The sequence below is a fragment of the Onychomys torridus genome, chromosome 9, assembly GCF_903995425.1.
Source record: "Onychomys torridus chromosome 9, mOncTor1.1, whole genome shotgun sequence".
NCBI lineage: Eukaryota > Metazoa > Chordata > Mammalia > Rodentia > Cricetidae > Onychomys > Onychomys torridus.
In genome coordinates this window covers 90,914,385-90,931,263 of record NC_050451.1, presented here as the reverse complement: position 1 = coordinate 90,931,263, position 16,879 = coordinate 90,914,385, and the positions used below count along the sequence as shown (strand labels likewise).

Sequence of the window (16,879 nt, the reverse complement as noted above, 5' to 3'; positions counted from 1 at the left end):
TAGCTGTCTTTCTGTTCTATGGCCTCATGAAGAGACACCATGACCAAGACAACTCTTATAAAAGAAAACATTTAATTAGGGGTTTACTTACAGTTTCAGAGGTTAGTTCATTATCATCATGTGGGGAGCATGTTGGCACAAATGATGCTGGAGAAGTAGCAAAGTGCTTTTCATCCTGATCCTCAAGCAGGAAGGCAGAGAGAAACCAGGCCTGGTGTGGGCTTTTAAAACCTCAAAGCCCACCCTCAGTGACATACTTCCTCCAACAAGGCCACTCCTCCTAATCCTTCTAACCCCATGGTTCCGCTCCCTGGTGAAGCATTCAAATATGTGAGCCTATAAGGGACCATCATACTTCAAACCACCACAGGGACTTTGGGCAGTCCATTAGCCTCTGTAGAATCACTGGCTTATACTACTTAAATCTTTGTAAGGGAGCCTCCCACTTCAATGAAGAGTGTAAAAGTGAATGTGCTACTCTGGATACCATGTTTGTGTCACTGATACCTGTCTTAACTGTAAAGACCTATGATTTTGTGACACTTCTTGGAGTTTTACACATTTAGTGCTTCTCGGGGCTTCCTGAATAGTTCTGTTGTAATAATAAAGATGACTAGGCAGTGCTTTAAGCAGTACTTTCTATGTGTCTAGTACATTTGAACCTCACAGTTTTGATTCCACTTTTGGTTTGGTTTTGGGTTTGGGTTTTTTGAGACAGGGTTTACTCTGTGCAACAACCCTGCCTGCCCTGGAATTCTCTCTAGACTCACAGAGATCCACCTGCTTTTGCCTCCCGAGTGCTGGGATTAAAGACATGCACTACCGCCTGGCTTCATTCTGATTTTTTATAAAATAAAATCTCACATATTACAAGCTTAATGTTACAACAAAACATGAAAATTTGTGGGTTTTAGCACAGCTGCTGCCCACCACTTGTCCTACTGACACAGATTTCTCTTGTTGGCCTTGGGCGTAAATCTGAATAAATTAACTATGTGAAGGTGCCATTCGTGTTACCATGTGAGTCTTTTCTCAGAACTGGTCTGTTTTTCTCTCATAATCTGTCAGTTCTCTACATTAACAAATGTCATGTCAAACTATCTTTGATGATATAAATGCTACTTTTCTTTTCCAAGTATGTTCTGCAGTCATTTCTGGAATCAGTGATTGATCCTAAAATTTGTGTGCCCATATGTGAAAATAGTCAAGGCCTTTGTTTTGAGGAATTCTTACCCTTCTTTAAATATCTCAACATATTTAAATTCTTTTCAAAATTGCAGAGTTTCTTGGGTAGATATTTTCTATTTTTCAGGCTTTATAATCTAGTCAGATTTTGTACTGTTGTGTAATTTTGTTATATAAAAATATTTTTAAAAATCTCTTTATTCTATGTACTTTAATTTTTTAATTAGAATGTCTATCTAGTGTTGTGCATTTTGAATAAGGGATTGCCAGATCTGCTCAGTCTACAACTTGACTAGATATATAGTCTTTCTTCTGCTAAAAAGGTATAAACCTGTCAAGTTTATTTTGTATTAGATGTATCTTTAGTTTCTTAGCCCTTTGGTGATTATTTACTTTATATTTAAGGTAGCTTACAGCCTTTCGTAACTGAAAGAAATCCAGTTTCTAATTCAAAATTAGCTGTATTGCAATATAAAAAACATGCCTTCATGGAAGATTTTTCTTCTGCTTGAACCTAGGCAAACCCACCACAAGTAGTTCAGAAGCATGCCGATTCTGTGGGTCCCGGAGTGGAACAGAGTTATCTGCTGTGGGCAGTGTTTGTTCTGATGCAGACTGCCAGGTAGGTGGCTAGTGAGCGGTCAGGCCATCCCAGGAGGGAAGAGCATATGGTCTCTCAAAGCATCTTTATGTATTGTGAGTAGGGTTGTAGTTCTGCCTCAGTGCAGTTTTCTTTTGTCACAGCCCAAAGCTGACTTTTGTGTTGCTTACTAATCACCATCTTAAGTATTTAATTTTGTTCTGGAAACAGTTAAGTTATCTAATCACATGGGGCAGAAGAGATGGCTCAGTGGCTAAGAGCACCTGCTACTCTTGCAGAGGACCCAGGCTTGATTCCCATACAGGCCTCCAGAGGCAGACACACACACAACACACATGCACAGACAGCAGGCACATGCACATACACACGTAAGAATTTATTATATATCTGGCCAGAATTCCTTTGCTCATTTATTTTCCTAAAGTAAACTTCTAGTATCTGAGAGTTTTTGAATCCTGAATAAATATGCTCTGGATTAGATGGTATTCAGATTGTGAGAAATAAGTAATTTGTTGTTTTGGTTTTTTTAACCCCTGTTTTTGCAAAAGAGACTGGTGACTAGGAGAATTTTACATCAGAACTTTATGCATCATACTTATGTATGACTCCAAATCAGCTAAAGTCATAGTTTACTTTTTATTAGCACCTTTATATGTAATCAAATCCTTTAATAATATTAAAAGAAAAACTCAGTTAATCCTAGTCTATAGACAAAGCATAGAATAATCATTGTTATTTTGTTCTAATAGGTATTTCTTGTAAAGTAGTGCATGCCCTTTTTAATCACTGTAAAAACCATTGCAATCCGTCTTCAATAGGAATATGCTAAGATAGCCTGTAGTAAGACACATCCTTGTGGACATCCATGTGGAGGTGTTAAAAACGAAGAACATTGTTTGCCCTGTCTACACGGCTGTGATAAAAATGCTACCACACTGAAGCAAGACGCTGACGACATGTGCATGATCTGCTTCACTGAAGCCCTCTCTGCAGCACCGGCCATTCAGGTTGCCTCAACTTTTACGTGTGCCTAGACTTTAACAGGACAACGTATAAACATGTTTCTTAAATATAAAGATGGTTGGAACTTCCTTAGTTTGCCAAGGAAAAATTTCCTTTTAATATATATTCATTGATGTATGTTGAGAAAAAATTCTGTTATTTCATGTTGTTTCCATTCTGCAGGTCCACCTATTGGTGATTTTTAGGAAGCTATGTATAAAGTGATATGAAGGGGAAAATGATTAGTTTCAAGTAGCTAAGCTCTTCTTAATTTCTGAAACACACAATATGTCATAGCATATGTACCTAACTTGTATGTAGTGATATATAATTCGGTACATAATAGAAGTTAGCAGTATATTGGCTAAATAAGAGTTTTAATTTTGACATTTATGTGTATTTTCAATTCTTATAATTGATTCTAAGATAATGAATAGTCTCAACAAAACTTTAAGTCATTAAATCAGTGTCTTTCATCTATATGATAGCTAATTAATTAGTTTCACATTTCCCTGACCTAGCCTACTTTACATACGTAGTTCTTATATAAGTGGCATTAATGCATGACTAGAAAAAATTATCAGTTGAAAACCTAGTCAGTAGTGTCCCATGAATAATTTTTAGAAGTCCTCAGATCTCTCGGCCCTCAAGTGCCCACTTCACAAAGCTCTCCTACACTGAAGAGTCTCCCGGTTACTTGAGTGCTGTGCTCATGTCCTTCTTGTCTCTTCTTTAAGCTGGACTGCAGTCATGTGTTCCACTTACAGTGCTGTCGGCGAGTTTTGGAAAACAGATGGCTTGGGCCAAGGATAACATTTGGATTCATATCATGTCCCATTTGCAAGGTGTGGAGAACTTACTTACCTATGTTTTATTTCTTCTTATCTTTGCTTTTATCTCAGGTAGCTACCAGGATCTCCTAGTGCCCTTTCCTGTTCCTATTTCCTGTCCCCTAACCTCTGTTAGTTTCTGTCCTCATCCAAATAGAACCTGAAATATTATAAGATCTCCCTTGAGTAGTTATGGGTTCTTGGAGATATACCTCAGTGGTAGACTGTTTTCTTATCATTTAGACCTCCATGAGAGAGAACACAGTCATTGTCACCAAATTATCAAGTTAACGCTACCTAAATTGAATTAAACATACGATATATGACAGGAGAAATGTTAATTTAAGCATCGTTGTATATTAGTGGTGGATGCATCACTGTTCAGACCTACTGAGAGTTATGTCATATGACATGGCTATAAGTGACTAGCAGAGAAAGGACCCTCTGGTGCTTGCAGGGCCTGAGATCTGCTATTAAAACATGAACTATTGACATTTAGTACCTTTAGAACAGATGCTTTTAGAACTAGTTAAAATAAGAACATTTCTCTGGCATTACAACATGTTTTATAAAGCAGTAAGTAAAGTAGGGAATTGCTTAGGCAACCTTAATAAACACCTTTGTTTATTAATTAATTAATTAAATACCTTTGTTAAAGAATGTAACAGTGTCTTCTCCATGTATCTTGTTTTGTTAAGTACAAGCTGTTGTAATGGACTTAGTATGAAAAAACTCACCATAATCATTGCTTAGATAGACTAGGGAATATTAAAAAATTACAGTATTTCATTTTCCCTTCTCATGGGGCCACGGAACAGTCATGTTTAGGAGTCTGGAAAAGGCAGAGAAGATAGTACAGAGAGTACTAGTCATCTCTAACCTGACTCTCTACCCCATCCCTAAGGAGCAAACTTGCACTCACAGCCCACACATGAGGTCATGTGTCATATCGTGGCGGCAAGATAACCTTTGTTCTCAGAACAGCTAAGAGAGAGGGAGATAGATTTCAGTCAGGAAATACAAAGCCAAAAAATGGAAATTTTTATGCAGAGTCCTGATTCTCCCATTTTCCTTGCTCTTGGCAAAAAAGTATTTAAGGACTTTTAAGAATTATTTTTAATTAGTGCTTTATAGACACTGTGTTTCTAACTAGTTATCTGCTGGTACAATGGTTGACACTTAGGTGCACACTAATGTTTGTTGAACTATTACATAAATGCTTCTGTTAAAAATACTATTTGTATTTCAGAACAAAATTAATCACACAGTATTAAAAGACCTGCTTGATCCAATAAAAGAGCTCTATGAAGACGTCAGAAGAAAAGCCTTAATGAGATTGGAATATGAAGGTCTACATAAGAGTGAAGCAATCACAACTCCTGGTGTCAGGTTTTATAATGATCCAGCTGGCTATGCCATGAATCGATATGCGTATTATGTTTGCTACAAATGCAGAAAGGTATGCTACAAAGTAGCCTAAAGAGTTAAGCACTGGAGATTGCCCATATAATTAAGTTAAATCGTATAGTGGCATCTAATTATTCTTAAAACTTAAGCTAGAAATTAGAAATGAGAAAGCTTGATGCAGTGTTTCAAATTCAAGTAATTTACATAACTAGGGAGAGGGAATACTTTTTCCTAAACAAACATTTTCTCAAGTTTGCAGTATTTCCACACAAAGGATACTTCCCAGCATGATGGTTCCCTGCTGCCTGGTACACCTGGTTCTTAACTAGCTGCTCTAATGCCGCCGGCTCATGCTGTGGATTGCTCTTGTTTGAGCAGCTCTCCTACTTACTAGACTGTGCCGCCTCCTTTTGGGAGACCTCTGAAATATTCATGACTGTGTCTACTCCTTACACCATTAGGACCTGCCCAATTCTTTGAGGCTTATTTCCCAGACATTTGAATGTCTCACAGATACTTGAATGATGGCATCTGATACAGTATACATCAACCTTCACTTCCCCAGTTCAAAGTCCTCTGATTCTGCCTGCAGATTCCGGAGTCTCTCTTTTCAGTTACATCTCGAGCAACTCTGTCTTCTTTTGTAACTATAGTGCCTTCCTGAGCTTTTCTGTGGTATCCCTAAACTCCATTCCTTCCCTTATAGTGCTTGTGTTAGTAGGTTAGTATTTCTAACTCTCAGATCTATCTGGGTCATTCTTCTTGTCTAATCTTATAGACTACCTACCTCTGCATTCTCACCCCCAATAAGAACAATATACTGAACAATATACATTTCCCCAAATTCAGCCATGATTGTTCCATCACTGATGGCCTCTATGGTAGTACACAGTTCACTTCTCTTTCTAGAATGTTCTTCTCTAACCCTTCTGCACATTTGATTTCCACTGTAGCTGTATACACACATGTTCTCCATCTGACTCGACTTCAGGATTCAGCTCGTTTCTCCTCCTCTGTAATGTGCTCACACTTCCCAGCATCATCATCTCTGCCTACAATTCCATTGTCTTGTATACATCCATTGTAACACTTAACATACATTATTTTTGTTGGTTTACTTGTCTCTCTGCCCCATTTTTAAGCTCTGTAAAGACAAAGAATGTATTGTTTCCATTTTTCTATATCCAGTACTTGATGCTTAGTCAATACTATGAATACTAGATTAATTAGAGAATGAATGAATGAGTGAAGGAATGATACTCAGTCTTGCAGTATAATAAAGAAAATAAAAATAATGAATGGAAGGCTAAATAAATGATAGACAGGCACATGAATATACACATAAATACACAAGGAAAGATTAAGGATATATATTTGTAAAAGCAGTATTGTTACAAATAATAAAATATCATTTCTGTAAGTGTGCTTACTGTGCAAACATAGATGAATATTGTGCTACCATTGGGGTAACAGTCATGTGTTTGAGAAGTCAAGCTGAGTAGAAGATGTGGAAAACTGAAGTAGCTGGAATACACACATTGGCCTGGGAGAAATGACAGACTGGTAGAGCCAAGTTCAGCTGACAGATGACCATCTGTGAACAGGCATCAGTGGAGCCTGTCTTTTGTCCTGTTTCTCTAGCACAGAGAATAGATTTATATTGACTCATCTTATTTATTCTCAGTTTTGGACTACAGACATGATGGACATGTAAATTGTCCCAATTTCTTGGCCTCATTTATTTTGTGCCCTAAACAAGTAAAAATAAATTGGCCATCAGGGTAATTTCATTCATTCTGGAGTTCATATTGGATATTATTGAATTCTGAAAATAGTATAGATTATAAGTATGAATAGTATTCTGAATAGAATTTATGAACTTTCTGTTCATCCCAAAAGTTGTATGATCAGAAAATGCTTCAGTTGACCACGTTTGCTTCTTACTAAGCTTAGGATTTAATTCTGTCTAATTTATGTCAGGCACACTTTCTTATGTATTACTGTGACTTAGGAATTGAGAAGCATGTTTTAAGCACTAGAAGGGAATTTATGTTGTTTAAGATTTTAAAATGAGAAAAACTCCCAACTTTGCCCTGAAAAAGCATCATTTGTATTTACTCAATACATTTTTCCTCATACTTGTTTGCAATATTGTATATTCTCTCATCATTTTCCTTTAAGAGCACAATTTTTCAGACTCCCTCCTTCTGAAAGTGTCTGCATTCCAAAATTAGAATAATGCATTTATTAATAAATTAGAAATAATAAATGTATTACTACAATGAATTTATTGTAAGCCAGACATGGTGTCACACGCCTTTAATCCCAGCACTTGAGAGGCAGAGACAGGCAAATAACTGCATTTCAGGCCAGCCTGTTCTGCAGAGCAAGTTCTAGGACAGCCAGGGCTACACAGAGAAAGCCTGTCTGGAAAAAAACAAAAGAAAAGAATGAATGAATGACTAGCTTTATTCTTGACCCCAATTCTCCCTACAGTCATCAGTATAGACATGTTTACATGGCATTGGGAAGGAGGGAGTGGCTAACAGACAAGTCTTGTCTGGAGTTACTGCAGCCACATTGTGTCCGTGCACGAGCTTTGTGTGAACGTGGTTTCTCCACAGGCGTATTTTGGTGGTGAAGCCCGCTGTGACGCTGAAGCCGGACAAGGAGATGACTATGACCCCAGAGAACTCATCTGCGGTGCCTGTTCTGATGTGTCCAGGGCTCAGGTAGGGAGAACATTTTATTAGACACTGTCAAAGAGTCAGAGCTGGGCCTGGAGAGATGGCTTAGCAGCTGAGCATTTGCTGCTTTTCCAGAGGACCCAAGTTTTATTCCTAGCACCCTCATCAGGCAGCTCACAACCTTCCTTAACTCCAGCTCTGAGGGATCAACAACCTCCAGCCTCCAAGGGCCCCAGTACTCACACTCCCAAACACACATGCAGACACACACACCTACACAGAATTAAAAATAATAAAAATAAACCTTTTCTTAGTCGAAAATCTGTTTTTAAAATAAGACCAATTTCCGTGACCCACACCACCCTTGCACGTGGTATATTCTTATATGTACAGGATCATACATGATTTTCCAAATTTGTTCATGTATATTATTTCTTCTCAATATTTTCATTCTATAGTCATCTTCTATGAAGTGATATATATATATAGTGGGTAGAGGGAGAAGGTTTGGTTTTTCAAGACAGAGCCCTGGCTATCTTGGAACTCACTCTGTAGACCAGGCTGGCCTCGAACTCACAGAGATTTGACTACCTCTGCCTCCTGAGTGCTGGGATTAAAGGCGTGCACCACCACTGCCTGGCATGATCACTATATTTAAGCAAGGAAAAAAAATCATTTCATTTCATAATCCTGCACTCAAACTTTTAGGCTCTCCCGTCTTTAATAAAACTTTTATAACATACCTATGAGATTGGTAGATAGTAAAATATTGTCCAACTTGCTAGGTGAATAAAACATTCATGAGGAAGTAAGTTTGCTCATTAGTCAGATAGATTGTGTGGGAGATTAAACTTGAACTTGAGTCTTTGGTCAGATCTTTTGGGCCACACGTTTACTCATTAATTTTTTAACCTATACCATTGTTTTTTCAATCAGCTTTCAGAGCTACATATGCTCTCAAAATATTGATTAATAAGCTATGCACTTATTAAGTCTACTATACATGTATTGTAAGTATAGTTGAAATTCCTCACTATAATCTTGTGTTTCTCTCATCTTGTGTTGTAGATGTGTCCCAAACATGGAACAGACTTTTTGGAATACAAGTGTCGCTACTGCTGTTCAGTGGCTGTCTTCTTCTGTTTTGGAACAACACACTTCTGTAATGCTTGTCATGATGATTTTCAAAGAATGACTAGCATTCCTAAGGAAGAACTCCCACACTGTCCTGCGGGTATGTTTTCAGTATTTTCAGTGCATACTCACAATCTATAGTATTGGGGTTTAAACTTTCAAATGGTAGCTTTCTGAATGTGATAAAAATGCTGAGGTCATGTGAAGGATGAAGCATCTCCTGAGGAACGAGAGCAGTATCTCCTGGGAATTAGAAAAGTCTGCTGCCAGAGAAGGAAAAACAAGCTGTGTGAAGTTTAATGTCTTAAATTCATGGCAGAACCACGTGAAAGGATTGTTTTAATTGATTTTGGGGGTGGAGAAGATTAACTGTGATGCCTTTCATATACTAGCAAATACCATTGAATACAGTCTTTGTAGTTTTTATTTGAGAACAAGGTCTCAGTAAGTTTCCCAAGCTAGCCTAAACTCACTCTGTAGCCCAAATAGAGGCCCCAAATCTGCAGTCCTCCTGTCCTAGCCTCCTGACTGGTTGGGATTACAGGCCTGGCCACCAGGCCCAGTTTGTGATATTGTGGGGGTTGGTTTTTTGCCTGGAGGGGTGTGTTTTGGGCTTTTTGTTTGTTTATTTGTTTCCTTAAGGAGTTTTCCATAAGGTAGACAGATGATTTGATGTCGAATACCTGGAAAGTGGCAGCACAGTAAGTACCAGAAAGCTAGGAAAATTAAAGAGTCCACCAAGAATACAGAAGAAATGGCTGTCCATGGAGATCAGGCTAAGGAAAAAAGAACACAAAACCCAAGAGTCTGAAAAAAAAAAAAAAAAATTTGTAAGATGTCAGGAACCTCATGGTTATAGGGAAGAGAATACCAGGCTTGAGAGTTAGGGGGTAGAGAGAGGTAAATAAGAAGGAGAGGAGAATTTTATGTGAGCTGTGTCTGTAGTTAGTATAGATACAAGTGACAATATATAGTTTTGTTCCAGCTTGAAAGCACACCCTCCCACCTATGGCTTGTTCAAATTGTAGGTCCCCTAGAAATCAGTGTAGTGGTTTCACCTTTCTTACTCACCACCCTGCAGTCCTAACTAGGGGATACACTGTAGGGGAGAACAAACAGGCAAATGTCCAGGGCTCATTACAACACTTCTTGTAATAGTAGAAGTTGGTAAATAACAGTAGGGTCCAACAAGGGAGTAGGCTGATGATACTAAACACTGCCAGTTACTATTTAAAAATAGGAGGAGGAGACAAAGGATGAGCCTCTTTGTGCTGGTCCACATAGATCTCTAAGACATAGCATAGATGAGAAAAGCAAAGCACAGATCACTCACTGTTTGTAATGTGCTGCCTTTGGGAAGAAAGGGAAAAGTGGGGATATAGACTCATTTACATGTGCATAAGTAAATATTGCTAAATAGACAAGAAACAAGAAACCTTTAATTGATTATTGAGGAGAACTGGGGTAAAATTATAGAGATGGGAAAGTAAATAGTAATTTATAATTAAAAACAATCCTTTAACATTTTGACTTCTAAGTCATATTAAATATATTGCCATTTGTTTGTGTCAAATAAAAAATTGTTTTACTTATCTCATAAAAACCCTCTCTAATTGATAGCAGACTTGGAAAGAAGTAAATTGAAAATGATATGAGAGAGCAGAGTACTTAGGATGTCAGTAAATGAAGATGGGAGCCTGATAATGAGGAAGAGAGCTAACGTCAGCAAATGGAGTGAAGAGCAGGGAGTATCAGAGTATCTTAGTTCTGAAGGAAAGTAGAGTATTCAGTAGAAGTTGTAAGTCAAAGTCTGGAAATAAACAGGACCCAGGAGAAAGTCCTTTATGCTTCCTGGCCTTAGGTCATGGGAGGAGTCTAGGCAATAACCAGTTTGAGTTGAGAAAATTTGAAGGCAAACATAATCATCTGGGAAAATCAAATTTTACTAATGATGGAAATTGTATTTTCTTAAAACAAAAATGCTAAAAGTGATGTTTGCAAAGAAAGAAGAATTCCAAAGGACATAGTGGTGGGGTAGTAGCTGAGATGAGAGGTCAAGCCAGGGCAGAGCTTCCATGTGTGTGCAGACAACCAAGTCATACTACAGAGGGACTTTGTCCTTTACCCAGTTGTGAGTCACAGGAGTAAGGCAGCCCAAAAGTGGAGAAGGCAAAAGGAAGGAACTAATTAATATTCATCCCCTGGGCATTTTCATATTTATGTTATTTAATTTTTCGAACCTCCAAAGTAGAGAGTATTATCTCCACATTAACAGATTGAAAGTTGAGCCTAAAGAAATTGGTGAACTGGCATAAGCTATCATAAGTGTCAACACGTAGCCTAAAGTTTGCTCACCCAGCCTCACACCTTCCTCTTTGTGAGCTATTCAGAGAACTCAAAGGACTAGAAGTTAGAGTGTACAGCCGTAGCAGCAGAGAAGATAGCCATATGCAGTGTGCTTTAAGGGATGGAGGAGCAATTCTGTAACCACCCTCAGCTCTATTCATGGCCCCATCTAACGTGTGGATGAGGACAGGAGTAGAAATGAGGAGCTGAAGTGGACCGCCACAGTCTTTTTAGAGTCTCTACCAAATGTCATAGATTCACAAGTTTACTAAAGTGTATCTGTCACCATTCTGGAGTTGGGCAAGTCTCACATCAAGATTCTGGTAGGGTGCTTAGTGTCTAGGGGGCCCACTCTCTTGTTTCTAGTCAGTGCCTTCTTGCTGTGCTCTTCATAGGACAGGCCTCGCAGGTCCATTCACTTATAATGTGCTCCACCCTCTTGACTCAGTCACGTCTCAAGGGCCCACCTCCTAATGCCATCACATTGGTGATTATGTTTCAAGCTATGAATTTGGAGGCCATCAGAATATTCAAGCTATAATACAATTCCCACATGTCCATTCCTAAAGATTTTATTACCTTGGTGCCAGGATATTTATATTCATACCACCATGTAAATAAAATATTGCTGTGTCCATCTAATGAGTGACAGATCTAGGAATAAGGATAATTAAGTTAATTGCACCTCAGTCTCTTTATACAAAAAAAAAAAAAAAATGGTGGTAATAGGGTTGGATTGCTGTGATGAGAAAATTAAAAGGACAGTGCCTCCATGGTAAACACTAGAGTGCTTCCAGATGTTTTACTTCATTTGATTTGTTTTTACTTTTACTGTTACTATTTCTCACCATAGTGTCAGGTAATGTTTGAGCTCCTTGAAAATACAGGTCATGTACTGTTCTTCTCTCAATCCCAAGTACCTGGCTACACAGTTAGGCAGTGAATGATTATGAAGTAAATGGCCCCTTATCTTGTGGAAACCCAATCACTGCAGTAAGCAGAAGCCACCACAGATGGTATCGTTGCCTGCACTAGATCTACAGTGTTGTGTGAGATAGGTCTGCTCCAGTTTATGATATAGGACAAACAGAATCAATTCATCATCCAGCATCTGTACCCTGCCTTTTTGACCCATCCTGGACCTGTGCCTGTATTTGTTCAAAGTTGTATAACTGCTCTGGTCACTGTCATCTCAGACCATTGCCCAAGCCAGCAACTGGTTTTTCCTCTGAGATTAGCTGTCTTCACATACCTACACCCATGCCTTGCCCTCTTCTTACAAGATCAATCTGTCATTCTTCAGTAATGGTAATACTGGCTAACATTACTCACATACTTATTATATCACACTATTTATTTATAATGTATTTTAAATTTTTTTAATAGAAAAGGTCAAGTTTTGTTTTTACATTAATATAAGCCTACTTGATTTCAAACTGGTGTCTTTCCCACAGTGTTTCTTTCCAGATTACTACAGTCTGTTATTATAATGTTCATGTTTTTAAACTCATCTTGACTTTGCTACTAATCTCTCTTCAGACACTTTTAACAAATGACAGTCACTACCAGTCTTCCCATTTTGCCAGTGTACAAATTTTTCTTCAGTGAATGTAGATGTGAATATAGTTTATTTATATTTAAATTTGATTTCACTTTTAAAAAACTTCCCCAACAAAAATATTCTGTTTTCCCACGCAGAATAATTTTCTGCTAAGTTAAGATGAGAGATTCTCATGATCACGTTTGCTCATGGCTCCTTGCTTTAAAATGAATTATCCATTGGGGATTTAGCTCAGTGGTAGAGCCCTGGGTTTCGGTCTTCAGTTCTGGGGGAAAAAAAAAATGAATTATCCATCTTATCTACCAGTAGAAAAAACTTTGTAGCTCAGTGGTCCTCTGGGTAGGATGTTCTGGGTCAGGGGCCATTTCACTTACTGTTATCTCATATAGATACATGATCTCTCATGCTGCCATTTTCATGGTGGACATATTTGTGGTAAGAAAAATTATTACTAGTTTATTTATTTGTAGTCATGTATTTCTTTTAATAACTTGATTTTTACTCATATGACACTTATGTGGGTGTGTTTTAAAATTACATTCCTTTACCTCCTTCAAAATGTATACAGGTCCCAAAGGCAAACAACTAGAAGGAACTGAATGTCCACTCCATGTTGTTCATCCACCCACTGGGGAAGAGTTTGCTCTGGGGTGTGGAGTGTGCAGAAATGCTCACACTTTTTAGAACATTCAGATTCTTTGTCTACAGAGAGAATAGTTGCCTTCATCCACTGGGAGGACGCAGTGAAGTTTACGCTCTGCTCAGGATAAGAACGGGACCATTTTACATCGTGAAATGAACCATTGACAGTGCAAGAATGATGCCAAATACAATGTACATAATTCTTGCTACAGAACGTTTTCCTGTTATTTTGGTTTATCTTCTTTTGAACCAAGATATCAAACTTGTGAGGTGTTTGCATGTGGCCATTACCGTCATTGGCCTGTGAAGCATTGGACTTTTATAGATAATTGATATAAAAGGATCACCATACTCATGAACTAAGAATGATGCTGGCTTTCAAGCAAAAAAAGAAAAATAATCACTGTTTATTGTATACTGCCTTTTTGTAATCCTGTACAATTGCATCACGGGTGGGGATAAAAAGAGGAATATTCTGGTTTATTTCCTAGACTGTTATTTAAAAAAAAAATTGTGTTAGTAAGGCCTATAAATGTAATAAGTATCACACTGTATATAAAGCTATCAATGTTTGTCCTGTATAAGAATTAACTAAATTACAAAAGCAGTTTCATTTAAACTTCTAGGTAAAGTTTGAGCCTGAAATTTTAATGAAGTGCAATACTGAGTGTGCCTCATTATCTTGCAGCTGTAAACATATTGGAATGTACATGTCAATAAAACCACTGTACATTTTTATACAGTGATAAAGTCTAATATTTGTGTAAATAATTTTTAAAAAAAAAAAAACAATTTAAACAGCTTATGAAGCTTAAAACCCACCTATAACACAGGCATACTTTTCTATTGGGAAAATAAAAATATCAATAAAGCACACTGACGGGATCTTAAACATGGGATAGAAAATCATGAAAATAAATACCTAAAGATATGTCTTCTCACAGATACATATGCCAAAGACAGAAGGAAGCATTTAGGAAATGAATCTGCATCTGTCTTCTTAGCCAGAAGCCTTTTTCATCTTTTATAAAATAATAAATTCATTAGTTTTTATCTTCTATAGACTCCAATGTATGTGGGCACAGCTTTACATGTATTTATTAGTTACCTAATCATTTTGCTGGTGTCTGGTTGGTTGGATTTTTTTTCCATTTGAGTTATTGAAACTGTTACATTTTAGATTTATAGTTTATCATAAGTCATATTTTATGGATTTCATGACACCAAGGAAAGATTTGAACCATTTTCTAAAAACTTTCCACTGTTGGAAATATGGAAGTTTGTCAATATATAAATTATTAACAGATACAATGGCATTAATTATGTTAAGTGGCTGTGAGAAGTTTAAACAACTGTGGGCGCTTGGGAGAGAGCATAATCAGTAAAGTGCTTGCCATGAGCATGAGATCCAGAATACATGCTTTTTAGATAGATAGATAGATAGATAGATAGATAGATAGATAGATAGATAGATAGATAGATAGAAGCTATGTGTAGTATCACTCACTACCTTGTAATCTTATCTCTGGTTACTCAGAGACATCTAAATTCCCAGGACTTAGTAACTAGCCAGCCAACATAGCCTACTCAGCAAGCTCCAGGCCAATCAGAGACTAAAGAAGCAATGTAGATGGCTCCTGAGAACAGAGGTTCACCTGGCCCTACACATACTGCATGGACACACACACACACACACACACACACACATACACATGACAGAGGTGGACAAAAAGGGAATGCCCCCCAAAATAGGGCTTGCCCACTGTCTTCTATTGCTCTGAAGAGACACCATGACCACAGCAACTCTTATAAGGAAAATATAAAATTGGGGTGGCTTGCTTACAGTTTAGAGGTTTAGTCCATTATCATCATGGGGAGTGTGGCAGCATGCAGGCAGACATGGTGCTGGCTACATCTTGATCAGAAGGCAATAGGAAATGGACTGAGGCACTGGGCATGACTAGGGCATATATGAAAGCTCAAAGCCCACCCCTACAGTGACATACCTCCTCCAACAAGACCATAACTACTCCAAGACCACACCTTCTAATAGTGCCACTCCCTATGAGATTATGGGGGCCAATTACATTCAAACTACCACACCCACCATGCACAAATCCCTTGGTTCAATCCACAGAATCACATAAAGCAGACATTGTGGTGCACAACTTAAATACAGCACCTGGAAGTAGAGGCAGGAGGATTGTAAATTTGGCATCATCCGTAGGCTATCCTATGTAAGCAGTTTTGAAGCCAGCATAAGATAGATGATATTCTGTCCCCAAAATGAATTTTGTTTGTTTGTTTGTTTGTTTTTGTTTTGTTTTGTTTGTTTTTTTGTTTTGGTTTTTCAAGACAGGGTTTCTTTCTCTGTGTAGCTTTGCGCCTTTCTTGGAACTCACTTGTAACCCAAGCTGGCCTCGAACTCAAAGAGATCCACCTGGCTCTGCCTCCCAAGTGCTGGGATTAAAGGTGTGTGCCAACACCTCCCAGCATCCAAAATGAATTTTTACTAAAAGTTGTATGTGTACTTATATGCTATCAGTTCTTGACACAGGTTATTAATAGCTATTGTCTCTGCATGCTCTAATAAAATTCATAAAAATACCCAAGCCAAAAACTTCAAAATTCACGAAAAATCATTATTGGTTTGTAATTTTTTTGGTTGTGAGGGCATAACCAAAGCCATTTAGCTGTAAGAGTGACATTGCAAGAAGCAGAGATGGGCTTCACAATGGAGACTAAAGGCCAGAAGGGCCTGGAAAGATGTGCTGCAGATGCTAAGAGACCATAGATGCCAGTCCAGACTACTATACCCTGCAAAACTTTAAATCACCGTAGATGGAGAAAATAAGATTATTCCATGATCAAGCCAAATTTAAACAATATCTGTCTACAAATCGAGCCCTATAGAATGTGTTAGAAGGAAAACTCCTACCACAGGAAGTTAACTATACCCTTTGAAAACATAAGAAATAAATAATCTCACACCAGCAAAATCAAAAATGGGAAGAACACACTAACATATCACCAACAACAACAACAAAATAACAGGAAGCTATCATTGATCATTGATCTCTGTCAATATCAGTGGTCTCAATACCTACAATAAAAAGACAGACTAATGTGGGAACCCGTTTTCAGGTTCCTCGTGGCTTTACCCAGCACATCTGCATAGAGAGGATGATTAGGACCATGGGCCTGAGTGCAGGTGTCTGTGATGGTCTGCACTTGGCTGTGCTGTGGGGAGGTCTTTTGCTCCATCCCTTGGCGTCTCTATAAATGCCCTGGGACAGAGACAGTCTCGGCTGTAGGAATAGGTTGGAGGCCCTACTTGAGGCTATCCTTTATTTTCTATCTCTTTATCTCCACATTCTAAATCCTTCTATCTAATATTTCCTGTTGCTCTCATTCAAGAAAACTCTGAGGAACTGTGGTGATATTGTGTTCCCCAATATATTGTGCACCTTAACTTATCTGGGGT

At 38.0% G+C, this 16,879-nt stretch overlaps 1 protein-coding gene across 13 annotated transcripts in view; it reads left to right on the top strand.

The window, feature by feature from the left end:
• Nucleotides 1–14,151, top strand: part of Mycbp2 (MYC binding protein 2) — a 243,679-nt gene extending 229,528 nt beyond the window's left edge. For all 13 annotated transcript variants that reach the window (XM_036198612.1, XM_036198607.1, XM_036198616.1 and 10 more), the window contains 7 exons: nt 1,704–1,807; nt 2,605–2,793; nt 3,526–3,633; nt 4,868–5,077; nt 7,650–7,757; nt 8,781–8,946; nt 13,322–14,151. In XM_036198612.1, the coding sequence (XP_036054505.1) occupies nt 1,704–1,807; nt 2,605–2,793; nt 3,526–3,633; nt 4,868–5,077; nt 7,650–7,757; nt 8,781–8,946; nt 13,322–13,437 (1,001 nt within the window). In that variant the 3' untranslated portion in view covers nt 13,438–14,151. The remainder of the gene's footprint in view (nt 1–1,703; nt 1,808–2,604; nt 2,794–3,525; nt 3,634–4,867; nt 5,078–7,649; nt 7,758–8,780; nt 8,947–13,321) is intronic.
• Nucleotides 14,152–16,879: the final 2,728 nt, after the last annotated feature.